Genomic DNA, 15,325 nt, shown 5'->3' with positions numbered 1-15,325 from the left:
GACACAGGCCTTTAATCCCAGCACTGGGGAGACAGAGGTAGGAGGATCACCATGAGTTCAAGGCCACCCTGAGACTACATAGTGAATTCCCGGTCAGCCTGGGCTAGAGTGAGACCCTACCTTGAAAAAAAAAAAAAGAAACATACGTGTGTGTGTGTGTGTGTGTGTGTGTGTGTGGAAAAAAAAGAAACATACGTGTGTGTGTGTGTGTGTGTGTGTGTGTGTGTGTGTGTACGTGTGCTTTTTCCCCCACACCTATCTTCCTATCTATCTCCCTGTCTCCCTACCTACCTATCTGAACGGGGTACACAGTTAGGGTGACTGGATACCTGAAGGTAAAAAGGGCAGGAAAGTTTTCTTATTGTTTCCCTAGTTCCAAATAACTGTTTTTCCATAAACAGTCAGGACCCTCCTGAGAGGGAGGTCTTTCAAAGCATCTAAACACTGTGGTTGGTCAAATTCAGCTTCCAGAGCTAACCTCTTCCTGAGACAAATCCTAGCCCTAACCAAAGACAGCTCACCACCCTAAGGTTATAAATACCTTTGGCAGGGGAGGGCAGGCTCTCTCCGGCTCTCTAATCACTTGGGAACTTCCAGCTGTGGGTGAGTTTTTCCCTCAGCTGGGACTGGACCTGATGGGTTCTTTATCTCCTCCAGCTTCCACATGGCAGGAGCTCCTTGAGCTTTTTCTATTCTTCCCATGCTTTTATCCCCAGATCCCTATCTGGTCATATAGGCAACTGAGCTACACGTAACCCACATGGGTTTTTGGGCTCCATATGGTATACTTCTCCCCACTTTGTTTCCCCTTACCTTTCAGCCTTCCCCTTTCCTTGGAAAAATCTGAATAAAATGCAGTATTTTAGAAATCATTCTCTTAGCTAGGTGCGGTGACATACGCCTTTAATCCCAGCACTGAGGAGGCAGAGGTAGGAGGATTGCCATGAGTTCAAGGCCATCCTGAGACTATATAGTGAATTCCAGGTCAGCCTGGGCTAGAGCAAGACCCTACTTTGAAAAAAAAAAATCATTCTCTTGAATCTGAAATTGCTAATTCTTTGGTTAGTTTGCAGATATGAACTCTGGGCTTGGAGTTCCAGGCAGCACCATTACATATCTATCTATCTGTCTGATCTATCTAGACAGGAGTCTTGTAACACCACCACTGTTTCTGACCTAGCATCAAGGCTTCCCTCTAGCCTTCCTCTTTCCTGATATATAACTTTGTTTTGTAATTACAAAGTCTGACTCTTATTATCTACAATATATTTATTTGCTTGTTCAACCATAGTATTCAATTAAAAGTAGGGACAGAATTTCCAACATAACCTTGAGAGAAACAAATTTTACAAAACACAGTGCTTTGTTTGTATACAATTCTTTTTGTCTTTAGCCTTACAACATACAGTCAAAACACTGTTTTCCAAGGCCAGTTCCTTTCCTCCCTTCCCTCCTCAGTGTGATGTCATTCATTTTATTATTATTAGTTAGATTAATTCAATATCATAGTGTGTACCATCTCTCCATCTTCTACACCCATGCCACTTCTGCTTGATTAAATTTCTTTTTTTTTTTTTGTCAAGATAGGGTCTCACTTTGGCCCAGGTTGACCTGGAACTCACAGCAGTCCTCCTACCTCAGCCTCCTGAGTACTGGGACTAAAGGTGTGTGCCACCATGCCGGGTTTTGATTATCTTTTGTTTTTTTCAAAGCAGAGTCTCACTCTAGCCTAGGCTGAACTGAAACTCACTGTGTAGTCCCAGGTTAGCTCAAACTCAGGTGATCCTCCCACCTCTACTTCCTGAGTGTTGGGATTAAAGACAGGCATTACCATGTCTGGCACTAAATTTTAAAACTTTTTTTGTAGGGAAGGGGGCTTGATGTAGGGTTTCACTCTAGCCCAAGCTGACCTGGAATTCTCTATGTAGTCTCAGGGTGACCTCAAACTCATGGTGGTCCCTCAGCCTCTGCCTCCCGAGTGCTGGGATTAAAGGCGTGCGCCACCATGCCCAGCTTAAACATATTTTAATTAATTTATTTGGGCTAGGGAGATGGCTTAGTGGTTAAGGCACTTGCCTGTAAAGCCAAAGGACCTAGGTTCAAATCCCCAGGACCCATGTAAACCAGATCCAGAAGGTGGCACATGCATCTGGAATTCATTTGCAGTGGCTGGAGGACCTGCATGTCCATTTTCTCTGTCTCTCTCAAATAAATTTTAAAAAAATTTATTTATTTATTTATTGGAGGAAGAGAGAGAGAATGGTTGTGCAAGTGAAGTCCAGATATATGTGCCACCTTGTGCTGGCTTACATGGGTACTGGGGAATCAAACCTGGGCCTTTAGGCTTCGTAGGCAAGCACCTTAAGCCAACTCTCCAGCATCTAATTTTTTTTTGTTGTTGTTTTTTGTTTTTCAAGGTAGGGTCTCACTCTGGTCCAGACTGACCTGAAATTAACTATATAGTCTCAGGGTGGCCTCAAACTCATGGCAATCCTCCTACTTCTGCCTCCTGAGTGCTCGGATTAAAGGCGTGCGCCACCATGCCCGGTTACATTTTTTAATATACAGTAATACTTAGTTTTACTGTAATGTATAGTTATATATGTTTTTACAAATGTACAGAATTACACAGCCACAATTTTTGGGGGGGTTTGGGCATGGTGGTACATGCCTTTATGACAGAGAAAAAAAAATGGTACAGCCACAGCAATTGAACTCCAGATGCATGTATCCCCTTGTGCATAAACATGACCTTGTGCATGTATCACCTTGTGAGTCTGGCTTATGCGGGATCTAGGGAGTTGAACATGGTTCCTTAGGCTTTGCAGGCAAGAGCCTTAACTGTTAAACCATCTCTCCAGCCCACCATCAAAATTGTTGAGATCATTTCCCATATCCAAAATAGTCCTGTGACAACTGTAATTTTAGCCTAGCCTTCTCATCATCAACCAGAAGGTGGCAGGGCTTCTTCTCAAAAGGACAGCATTTGCTAGGCAACTGAGCAGGCCTGTGCTATAGGCAAAAAAGCAACACTGTTTTTAAAAAATTGATTTTTATTTATTTATTTGAGAGTGACAGACAGAGAGAATGAGGCAGATAGAGAGAATGGGCACGCCAGGGCCTCCAGCCACTGCAAATGAACTCCAGACATGAGCGCCTCCTTGTGCATCTGGTTAATGTGGGTCCTGGGGAATCAAGACTCGAACCAGAGTCTTTAGGCTTCACAGACAAGCGCTTAACCGCTAAGCCAGCCATCTCTCCAGCCCAAAAAAGCAACACATCTCATGTGTTATGGTCTCCAGACTATGGCACAAGGAAGTATAAGTTAAATTTCTTCTTCTTTAAAACAGGTAAGTATGGCTAGACACTCAGAATCTCACTCTGTAACAGAATGATCAGGATGAGCAAGTAATTAAAAGGTACCCTACAACTATGCTTTCTTTGTAAGATGTTTACTGAGAGGTTGGGAGTACAGCTCAGTGGCAGAGTGCTTGCCTGACAGACATGGGCATGAGTTTGATCTAGGCAAAACAAACCAAAAACCACAATGATGAGGGCAATAAAGGGAAATAAGATAAAATAAAATCAAGGCAGGGGAGATAGGTGGGAGGGAAGCAACTAAAACAAATTGTGCTTGAAAATGCCATAATGGAGCTGGAGAGATGGCTTAGCGGTTAAGGCGTTTGCCTGCAAAGCCAAAGGATCCTGGTTCGATTCTCCAGGACCCACGTAAGCCAAGTGCACAAGGGGGCACATGCATCTGGAGTTTGTTTGCAGTAGCTGGAGGCCCTGGTGTGCCCATTCTCTCTCTCCCTCCTTGCCTCGTTCTCTCTTTCCAATAAATAAATAAAAATAAGTTTAAAAAAGGAAAATGCCATAATTATACCTAATACACTGTATGCTAATTAAAAAGAGAGAAAACTCCCCCTCCCTCTGCAAAAAAAAAAAAAAAAAAAATCAGGATGAGGTAGGAAGACCAGTACAGAATCTTTCTCTCACTCTCTCTTTCCTTTTTTTTTCTCTTCTGGAGATAGGGTCTCGCTCTAGTTCAAGCTGACCTGGAATTCACTAATAGTCTCAGGGTGGACTCCAACATGGCGATCATCCTACCTCTGCCTCCAACATCTCTTTTCAAAACAGTTCTGGTGCCAGCACTTGCAGGCAGAGGTAGGAGGCGTTGTAAGGCCACCCTGAGACTACATAGTGAATTTCAGGTCAGCCGGGACTAGAATGAGACCTTACCTCAAAAAAATAAAATAAAAAAATAAAATAAAATTCTGGTTTTGTATTGATATTGGAAGATTTCTGGAGGAGGAAAGGGATATGGGGAAGAAAATGAGTTTCCAAGTTGAAAAAAAGAACCCAAGCGGAATGGTGTAAGGACCCATGAAGCTGTGTTCTGGCTGAAGAGAGTTTACAAAGTTAGGCAAAAGAGAAATTTGGCTACGTCTAAAATGCCTCATCAGGGCATTTGTTTACCATACAGAAAACAAAGGCATTCCATGATGCAAATAGCTATGCCATGTGGGAGAGATGTGAGGTAGTTACACTGTCTATGAGATTAGGCACAAGCTCTACTAGATCTGTATCAAATTATAACTACCATCCCTAAATTTACTTGCTACATGATTTTACCTCTTTCCCTCAGCTGCATTGTAAACTGGGAATGAGTCATTAAGGGTTATTATGTGGATTCAACATTCCAATACATGGAAAGAGTGGAAATGTTTCTGGCACATCTAAGTGCTCAATAAATATTAGTATTATGAATAGATTATAAGAAATCTAAATTTATCTAAGAAATTTTTATTTATTTATTTGAAAGAGAAAGAGGCAGAAAGAGAGAGGGAGGGAGAGAATAGTTGCACCAGGGCCTCCAGCCACTGCAAATAAACACCAGATGCATTTGCTCCCCTTGTGCATCTGGCTTACATGGATCCTGGAGAATTGAACAGAGAACCTTTGGCTTTGTAGGTATATGCCTTAACCACTAAGCAATCTCTTCAGCCCTCTCCTATCACTTTTTTTTTTTTTTTAAAAACAGGAAGGTTTAAAAAAGATTCTTCTGGGGGTCTGGAGAAATGGCTTAGTGGTTAGGCATTTACCTACACAGCCAAAGGACTGGACCCACATAAGCCAGATACACAAGGGGGCCCACACATCTGGAGTTCGTTTGAAGTGGCTGGAGGCTCTGGCACGCCAATTCTCTCTCTCTCCCCCTGCCTATATCTCTTTCTCTCTCAAATAAACAAAGTAAAATAAGATAAAAATAAAAATAAAAAAAGATTCTCCTGGGACTGAAGAGAGAGACAGCTTATCAGCTATGGTACTTGCTTGTGAAGCCTAAGGACCTGGGTGCAATTCCCCAGTACCCACATAGTAAGCCAGATAGATGCCCAAGGAGGCACATGCATCTGGAATTTGTTTACAGTGGCTGGAGGCCCTAGTGTACCTATTCTCCCTCCCTCCCTCTGTATGTATGTATGTATGTATGTATGTATGTATGTATGTATGTACGTACATACATATGTATATATATCTCCATCCATCCATCCAGCCAGCCATCTATCTATCGACACACACTTGCCTCTTTCTCTCAAATAAGTAAAAATATTTTTAAAAAATTCTGGGGGCTGAGCATGGTGGCATATACCTTTAATCCCAGCACTCCAGAGACAGAGGTAGGAGGATCACTGTGAGTTTGAGGCCACGGTGAGACTACAGAGTGATGGACTAGAGTGAGACCCTACCCTGGGGGGAAAAAAAAATCTTCTGGGGCTGGAAGAGATGGCTTAGCAGTTAAGATGCTTGCCTGCAAAGCCAAACAGACCCAGGTTCAATACCCCAGGGCCCGCATAAGCCAAATGCACAAGATGGTACATGCATCTGGAGTTCGTTTGCAGCAGCTAGAGGCCTGATGTGCCCATTCTCTCTCTCTCCCTCAAATACATAAATAAAAATAAAATTTAAAAAATCCTTCTGCCAAGCATGGTGGTTCATGCCTTTAATTCCAGCACTTGAGAGGCTGAGGTAGGACTGCTTTGAATTCTAGGCCAGCCTGACACTAATTCCAGGTCAGCCCAGGCTAGAGCAAGAATCTATCTTAGGAAAAAAAATTCTGATCTCTCACATAATAAAGCTTATCTTTAGTACATCTGGATGCCCACATTCATTCATTATTGTCACAGGACTGGCTTCAACACCTCCTCTACCCTACACACTGTTACTATATATAAACCCTCGATATGCTGTTGGCTTACTTCACTCACATTATCATCTCCAGACCTCTTGAACTGATCACACCCTTTTACAGGTAAATCACTGCGTATCAAAGCCATAAAACAGGGCTGGAGAGATGGCTTAGCGGTTAAGCGCTTGCCTGTGAAGCCTAAGGACCCCGGTTCGAGGCTCGGTTCCCCAGGTCCCACGTTAGCCAGATGCACAAGGGGGCGCACGCGTCTGGAGTTTGTTTGCAGAGGCTGGAAGCCCTGGCGCGCCCATTCTCTCTCTCTCCCTCTATCTGTCTTTCTCTCTGTCTGTCACTCTCAAATAAATAAAAAATGAACAAAAATATTAAAAAAAAAAAAGCCATAAAACAAACTTCTCAAGGTCACACAGCAAGCAGTCTGCCTGCTGCCTAATCTCTTATTCTACTAAATGATACTACCCTGTTCTATTCCTCATGGGAATACCCTCCTGAGTTCTGATATAGGCCCCTCTTTCATACTCAAGGTCTGTGTGGGACATTCTACATCATACAAACAATTCTACAAACAGGCAAGATTTTTCATTCCAGTTCCAGTTCTAATATTTACCTTCCAGGTGCAGATGTCTGCATGTCCTCAGGCTCCTCAAACTCAGCAACGCCAAGGTCAACAGTTTGTCCTACCCTGCTCTTCACACTATGACCCTCTCTCTCCCCCCAACAGAACCATTACTTTTTTAAAATTATAATTTTTCAGAGTGAGACAGAGAGAAAGAGACAGAGAAAAAGAGAGACAGAATGGGCATGCCAGGGCCTTTCACCTGCTATGAACAAACTCCAGATGCATTCACCCTTTGTGCACATGTGTGATATTGCATGCTTGCATCACTGTTTCTGGCTACCTGGGACCTGGAGATTTGAACATGCATTCTTAGGCTTTGTAGGCAGCACCTTAACCGTTAAGCCATCTCTCCAACCCAGAACTATTACTGTTAATCCAAATCTTCAATTTTAGTTTCTGATGCTGCTTAATACTAAGTTTGTCACCACGTCCTACCAGGTGAGCTTCTTCCCCTCTCTCCTACCCATGGAATTTGTCCTTTCCCCTCCTTCAGATGCTTTTCACCTTACTTCTGGACTCTTTAAAAAACTTCCTGGATGCATTTTCTGCTTGCTCTCCTGAATCAGTTTATTCCTGTCATCTCAGGCTGATGGTGCTCTGAAAGATTCCCTTCAAATCCCAAACCCTTAAATTACCTGGACATAGACTTCTGTATATGTCTAGTCTCTGAGAATGCTAAGTCTCATGTAAATAAAAATGGCTTCATGTCAAGACCTCCTGCTTCTTGCTTTTCTATTTAAATGCCTAGCTCCTGTACCATTCTTGGTGAAATTCGTGAAGTATATTAACCCAGTCAGGACTTGATTAATAACTGGGGTCTTACTATAAATGGGACATGTGCACTTACTCCCATAGAACCCTTAGTAGTTCACCTGTCTCCCAAATCAACTGTGAAGGTTCTGTAGGCAAGAAGTGAGATATATTCACTTTTGGATTATGAGAACACAGCCCAAGCCATGGTGTAAGTGGCACCCATAAGGAAAGAATATCTCAAAGTATAGTAACTGACACTACAGACAATGCGATGGTGAAAGGTAGGCAGTGACAGCCCTGAGCACCAACTCACCCTTCCGGTTCATGCCCATCTGGAGACACTTGAGTAGGCGGCAGTACTGGCACCTGTTCCTCTGCTTCCGAGACATGACACAATTCTTGTCACGACTACAACGATATACCCGTTTGTTGCAAATGCTCCTCTTGAAAAACCCCTTGCAGCCCTCACAGGAGATAATCCCATAGTGCAAGCCTGTAGCACGGTCCCCACAAATAAGACAGGTTCGCTGCTCTGCCCGATCATCTGGAACAGAAACTGAACATGGCATGAGTGAGTTAAAGCACAGTAGAAATAAGGCTGTAAGTTCAAAGTTCCTAAATCATCTATCTGTGCAGATCAAAAATCCCACCAACTGGCAAGCCACTGAAGCTCTTTCCCAATTGTAGAAATCACTGTTTAACTATTATGGTGATTTGAATGTAAATTGCACCCCATAGCCTAATGTGATTTGAGGTTTTGGTCCCCAGAGGTAGCAATTTGATAAAAGTTTGGAGCCTTTGAAAAGTAGAGCCTTGCTAGAGGAGATACTGGGTAGGGATAGTCTTTGGAGTGATATAATACATCTCCAAGACCAATACATAGACTACTTCCTTCCAGTTGATGTGGAGATATGATCCAGGCTTGTCTAGGCTTGTCATGCTTTTCCCCACCACAATGAAGCTTCTCAAACTATGAGCTGAAATAAACCCTTTCCTTCCATAAGCTGCTTCTGGTCCAGTATTTTGTTCCAGCAACAAGAACGTAGCTGCTACAACTAGATTTGTCACTTATTTAGGCCAGGCACTTGCCTAGCCTATATTTCCATGTCATGTATAAAAATTACCAAAAGATGCAATTGTGAAGGGGAGTGATTCTCTGATTTTATCCTCTGTGTGTTTGCTGTTAGCATATATGAAGGCTACTGATTTCTGTGTATTTATTTGGTATCCTGCTACATTGCTGTAGGTTTTGATCAGCTCTAACAGTTTGCTAGTAGAGTCTTTAGGGTCCTTTATGTGTAGAATCATGTCATCTGCAAATAATGATAACTTGATCTCTTCCTTTCCAATTTGTAAGACTTCCAAAACTATATTAAATAAAAGTGGGGACAGAGCCATAGTAACAAAAACAGCATGGTACTGGCACAAAAACAGATATGTAGATCAGTGGAACAGAATAGAGGACCCAGATGTAAGCCCAAGTAGCTATAGCCACCTGATATTCAATAAAAACGCCAAAAATACTCATTGGAGAAGAGATAGCCTCTTCAGCCAATGGTGTTGGGAAAACTGGATATATATCTGCAGAAGGATGAAAATAGATTCTTCTCTCTCGCCATGCACAAGAATTAAGTCCAAATGGATTAAAGATCTTAACATCAGACCTGAAACTCTGAAACTGCTAGAGGAAAAAGTAGGGGAAACCCTTCAACATATTGGCAAAGACTTTCTGAATGCATCCCCAATTGCTCAGGCAATAAAACCACAGATTAATCACTGGGACCTCATGAAATTAGAAATATTTTGCACTGCAAAGGACACAGTGAAAAAAGCAAAGAGGCAACCTACAGAATGGGAAAAAATCTTCACCAGCTATATATCTGATAGAGGATTAATATCTAGGATATACAAAGAACTCAAAAAGTTAAATAATAAGGAATCAAACAAGCCAATCAAAAAGTGGGCTATGGGGCTGGAGAGATGGCTTAGCGGTTAAGCACTTGCCTGTGAAGCCTAAGGACCCCGGTTCGAGGCTTGGTTCCCCAGGTCCCACATTAGCCAGATGCACAGGGGGGCGCACGCATCTGGAGTTCCTTTGCAGAGGCTGGAAGCCCTGGCGCGCCCATTCTCTCTCTCTCTCTACCTGTCTTTCTCTCTGTGTCTGTCGCTCTCAAATAAATAAATAAATAAATAATTTAAAAAAAAAGTGGGCTATGGAGCTAAATAGAGAGTTCTCAAAGGAAGAAATACGAATGGCATATAAGCATCTAAAAAAAAATGTTCCACGTCACTAGTCATCAGGGAAATGCAGATTAAAACTACATTGAGATTCCATCTCACTCCTGTCAGATTGGCCACCATCAGGAAAACAAATGATCAGAAATGTTGGTGGGGATGTGGAAAAAGAGGAACCCTTCTACACTGCTGGTGGGAATGCAATCTGGTCCAGCCATTGTGGAAATCAGTGTGGAGGTTCCTAAAACAGCTAAAGATTGATCTACCATATGACCCAGCTATAGCACTGCTAGGCATATATCCGAAGGACTCATCTCATTTCCTTAGAAGTACATGCTCAACCATATTTATTGCTGCTCAATTTATAATAGCTGGGAAATGGAACCAGCCTAGATGTCCCTCAACTGATGAATGACAATGAAGATGTGGCACATTTATACAATGGAGTTCTACTCAGCAGTAAAGAAAAATGAAGTTATGAAATTTGCAGAAAAATGGATGGATCTGGAAAGGATTATACTAAATGAGGTAACCAAGGCCCAGAAAGCCAAGCGCCACATGGTCTCCCTCATATGTGGATCCTAGCTACAGATGATTGGGCTTCTGCGTGAGAAGGAAAATACTTAGTAGCAGAGGCCAGTGAGTTAAAAAGGAGATATAAAGGGAAGAAAAAGGAAGGGAGGAGGGTACTTAATAGGTTGGTATTGTATATATGTAAGTACAATGATTGAGATGGGGAGGTAATATGATGGAGAATGGAATTTCAAATGGGAAAGTGTGGGGGTGGGGAGGGAGGGAATTACCATGGGATATATTTTATAATCATGGAAAATGTTAATAAAAATTTAAAAAAAAAAGGGCTGGAGACATGGCTTAGCGGTTAAGCGCTTGCCTGTGAAGCCTAAGGACCCTGGTTCGAGGCTCGGTTCCCCAGGTCCCACGTTAGCCAGATGCACAAGAGGGCACACGCGTCTGGAGTTCGTTTGCAGTGGCTGGAAGCCCTGGCGCACCCATTCTCTCTCTCTCCCTCCATCTGTCTTTCTCTCTATGTCTGTCACTCTCAAATAAATAAATAAAAAATGAACAAAAAAAAATTAAAAAAAAAAATTTTAAAAAAAGAAAAAAAATTACCAAAAGAGCTGGGTATGGTGGTGCACGCCTTTAATCCCAGCACTGGGAGGCAGAGGAAGGAGGATGACTGTGAGTTCAAGGCCACCCTGAGACTTCATAGTGAATTCCAGGTCAACTTGGGCTAGAGTAAGACCCTACCTAAAAAAAAAAAAAAAAAAAATTATCACAAAGGACATGCTTCAGGGAAGCTCCAGATCTGTGAGGTGGGTAGTATTCTAGTTAGTATGCCCATCTAAGGATACTTCACAATCATTTCTACTTTCACTGCTTTAACCAAGTAACTCAATGTTCTTAACCTGTATCATTCTACCTAAAATATAGCGGAAATTTTGACAAATAAACACCTCAAGGTAAAAATCAAAGCTCACAGCAACTATGGCTGATGCAAAGGTGAGGGTTTAACAATGGCGGACATTTGAAACCCTGAATCAGTTAGTTTTTATTACCTAGGAAACCAGCAATAAAGCCAGGCATGGTGGCACAGGCCTTTAATCCCACTACTCAGGAGGCAGCGGTAGGAAGATCGCCGTGCATCTGAGGCCACCCTGAGACTACATAGTGAATTCCAGGTTAGCCTGGGCTAGAGTGAGACCCTACCTTGAAAAACCAAGGGAAAAAAAAAAACAAAACAGCAATAGATTTAAAAACAGTGTGGTATCCAGGCATGGTGGTGCATGGCTTTAATCCCAGCACTCAGGAGGCAGAGACAGGAGGATCACTATGAGTTCAAGGCTAGCCTAAGACTACATAGTGAAGTCCAGGTCAGCCTGGGCTAGGGTGAGACCTTACTTCAAAAAACAAACAAAAAACAGTGTGGTAAGAAAACAATACTCTATAGTGGCATGTCTGTTATGGGGAAAACCAGCCGTTTTCTAATTGAACTAGAGGCTCACTCCATGGGAGGGAATACATCCTTAATCCTGCAAACCTACAACAGGGGTAGTCATGAGCCCTTGGGCTATAACGTCTGCTGCTGTCTGGCTAAATGTATATACTATGCTCACCAAACTGCCCAGTAAGCACTTCCCTTAATGTTCATATCCATATATTAATGCTACTCTCACTTTTGGTTAGAGAACCTTCTCTTTTCAGATGGCAGTGACCTTCAGATGACTCAGAAGGCACCATGGTGCTGAGAAGTGACCCAGGAGTACTCAGTACTGCATTATCTGTATCATATCTTACAAGGCTCAGGGTCCATTGCGGAAGAGCCAAAGGAAGGGTAGGACTCCTTACAACGTACTCCTCCAGACACAAAATGGCCTGGATATCCATGACCTCACAGTGCTAATACTACCTACACAAGACCATCATAACAGGAAGAAAAGATGATGACATCAAAATAAAAGAGAGTCTGATTGAAAGGGGGAGGGGATACGGAGAGAGGAGTTTCAAAGGGGAAGATGAAGGGAGACAGGGAATTACCATGGGATATTGTTTACAGTTATGGAAGTTGTCAATAAAAATATTTTTTTTTAAAATCTTACAAGGACTACTACTTTTTTTGTTAATTAACTAATTTATTTATTTTTAATTTGAGAGCTACAGACACAGAGAGAAAGACAGATAGAGGGAGAGAGAGAGAATGGGCGCGCCAGGGCTTCCAGCCTCTGCAAACGAACTCCAGATGCGTGCGACCCCTTGGGCATCTGGCTAACGTGGGACCTGGGGAACTGAGCCTCGAACCGGGGTCCTTAGGCTTCACAGGCAAGCGCTTAACCGCTAAGCCATCTCTCCAGCCCAAAAATAATTTTTTAAAGAAAATAATACTCCAATTTAACACATAACTGGAACATTTGTGTTTATCAGATACACTGGCAAGACGCAGATAAGAACTTTGAGTGATAATCCCTATGAGCAGGACTCAGACCTCTCTCTGGGAATTACAAGACTCCAACACAAGGCAGAATACATTCAAAACAAGCTTTGTTGTGCTATCCAAACTCATATTGGGCCAAGTCACAGGAAATAGAATGAGACATAAATGTCTCTCACTGCCTTCAGAAGCAACTACCATTATTAACAAGAATATAGAAGGCAATGGGTTAACATGTTTTTAACAACAAAAACCCAACAGAAGAACAGTGAAAAACAAGCCTCACCAGTTATCACTGGAGGTTGATGGGACATAAATTTATCATTTAGAAAATTAATGAGATAAAAAAGGAAAAAAAGAACTGGGCATGATGGCTCATGCCTTTAATGCCAGCACTGGGGAGGCTGAGGTAGGAGGATCACATGAGTTCAAGGCCAGCCTGAGACTACATAGTGAATTGCAGTTAGCCTGGGCTACCAAAACCAGAAAGAAAAGAAAAAAGGGAGGAAAAAGGGCTGGAGAGATGGCTTAGAGGGTAAGTGGATTTGTTTGTTGTAATGCTTCATGTCCTGGGTTCGATTCCTCAGTACCCATGTAAAACCAGTTGCACAAGGTGGCACAAGCGTCTGGAGTCTGCAGTGGCTGAAGGCCCTAGCGTGCCCATTCTCTTACCTTCTCTACCTCTTTCTGCCTCTCCAAATAAATAAATATACAAATGTTACATTTTAGCCAGATGTGGTGGCGCACGCCTTTAATCCCAGCATTTGGCTTACGTGGGTCCTGGTGAATCAAACCTCGTTCCTTAGTCTTCATGGGCAAGCACCTTAACCACAAAGCCATCTCTCCAGCCCATCTTTTTAAAAAAGAAATAAAAGAAGCTGGGCGTGGTGACATACACCTTTAATCTAGAGAGGCAGAAGTAGGAGGATCTCCGTGAGTTCCAGGCCACCCTGAGACTACAGAGTAAATTCCAGGTCAGTCTGAGCTAGAGTGAAACCCTACCTCAAACCAAAAAAAAAAAAATTTTAATTTTTCTTATGCATTTTATTACTTCTTTTTTCTCACCAAGTGCTTTATTCACTTTGCTATCTTCACATCCCCCAAGGTATTCGTACACTTTTAACTACTTATTTGTGTAGTGTGGCGGCACACGCCTTTAATCCCAGTACTTGGGAGGCAGAGATAACAGGATCATCATGAGTTCAAGGTCACCCTGAGACTACATAGTGAATTCCAGGTCAGCCTGAGCTAGAGTTAAGACCCTACACCTTGAAAAACAAAAACAACAACAAAAAGTCTTATTTGCAAGCAGAGAGAGAGAGAGCAAGAGAAAGAGAGAGAGAACAGTAGATAGATAGACATGGGGAAGGGGACAGAAAAAATGGGTGTGCCAATGCCTCTTTGCCACTGCAAATGTACCATTTTGTGCATCTGGCTTTATGTGGGTACTGAGGAATGGAATCCAGGCCATCAGGCTTTGCAAGCAAGCATGGCTTCAACCACTGAGCCATCTCTTCAGCTCCTATACCTACACTTTTTAATTTTATTTTATGAGGCAGGGTCTTACTGTAGCCCAGGCTATTTATTGGTTTTTCGAGGTAGGGTTTTGCTCTAGTACAGGCTTACCTGGAATTCACTACATAGTCTCAGAGTGGCCTTGTACTCATGATGATCCTCCTACCTCTCCTCCCAAATGCCTCCCGTCTCACTATAAGAAGTGCTGTGATTACAGATACATGTTACCATTTCCAGCTTTACAAAGGATTCTGGGGATCTGAATTCAGGTATGCATGCTTGTATAGCAAATGCTTTACCCATCAAACCATTTCTCTAGTCCCTCAATGTAATCACTTTATTCTAAAGACAAATGTCCTATTATACCCACTGCCTTTTGTGAAGGTGGGGGACTAGAAGAATGAGGATGTGCTAAGCATATCAAGACCATTTTCTGAAAAAGAAAAGTCTTCAGGAGTCAGAACAAAATATGTGAAAAAAGAATCAACTAGATATATTCCTATTGGTCTATAAGTGAGCACCCATACTAGCAACAAGTTCTACCTTAATTTAAAATACAGGTCAAAACCTATTACAAAAATGTCTCTTACTCTCATTCTCCTATAGCCCTACTGTTAGAAGTTACCTCCCCCACCTCATGAAGGGTCTTTTACTCATTTGCGTGGGCTCAGGTTATACAAACTACACTTTTGAAACTGATTTTTTATCAAAACCTGCTTTTCAGACTGTGATGAAGGTCAGATTTAGGAGATGGAGAGTAGATCACTTGACCAAAATTACACTGACAACTAAGGCAATCTGGAACTTGCCTGGTTAATGGGCTTTTAAAACAAAGGGGCTCTGTTTCACAGTAGATTACAGGTTCAACCTCCTTGATCAATTATACTTCTAAGGACTGACTCCAGTCACTTTCATTGGTTGCCACCATCTAAAATGAAGGCCTTAACAGAAGTGAAATTGGGAGCTCTAAAAATTTGCAGGGGCTGGAGAGATGGCTTAGTGGTTAAGAAGTTTACCAGTGAAGCCTAAGGATCTTGGTTCAATTCTC

General features: G+C 42.4%; 1 protein-coding gene across 1 annotated transcript in view; it reads right to left on the bottom strand.

The window, feature by feature from the left end:
* Positions 1 to 15,325, bottom strand: part of Nr6a1 (nuclear receptor subfamily 6 group A member 1) — a 300,000-nt gene that overhangs the window by 51,405 nt on the left and 233,270 nt on the right. The window contains exon 4 of the mRNA XM_004662796.2: positions 7,894 to 8,136. Coding sequence (XP_004662853.2) covers positions 7,894 to 8,136 — 243 coding nt within the window. The remainder of the gene's footprint in view (positions 1 to 7,893; positions 8,137 to 15,325) is intronic.

This window comes from Jaculus jaculus, chromosome 1 (genome assembly GCF_020740685.1).
Source record: "Jaculus jaculus isolate mJacJac1 chromosome 1, mJacJac1.mat.Y.cur, whole genome shotgun sequence".
In the NCBI taxonomy this organism is placed as follows: domain Eukaryota; kingdom Metazoa; phylum Chordata; class Mammalia; order Rodentia; family Dipodidae; genus Jaculus; species Jaculus jaculus.
Note: the sequence above shows the minus strand (reverse complement) of the source record. Positions and strands in the feature narration are given on the sequence as shown.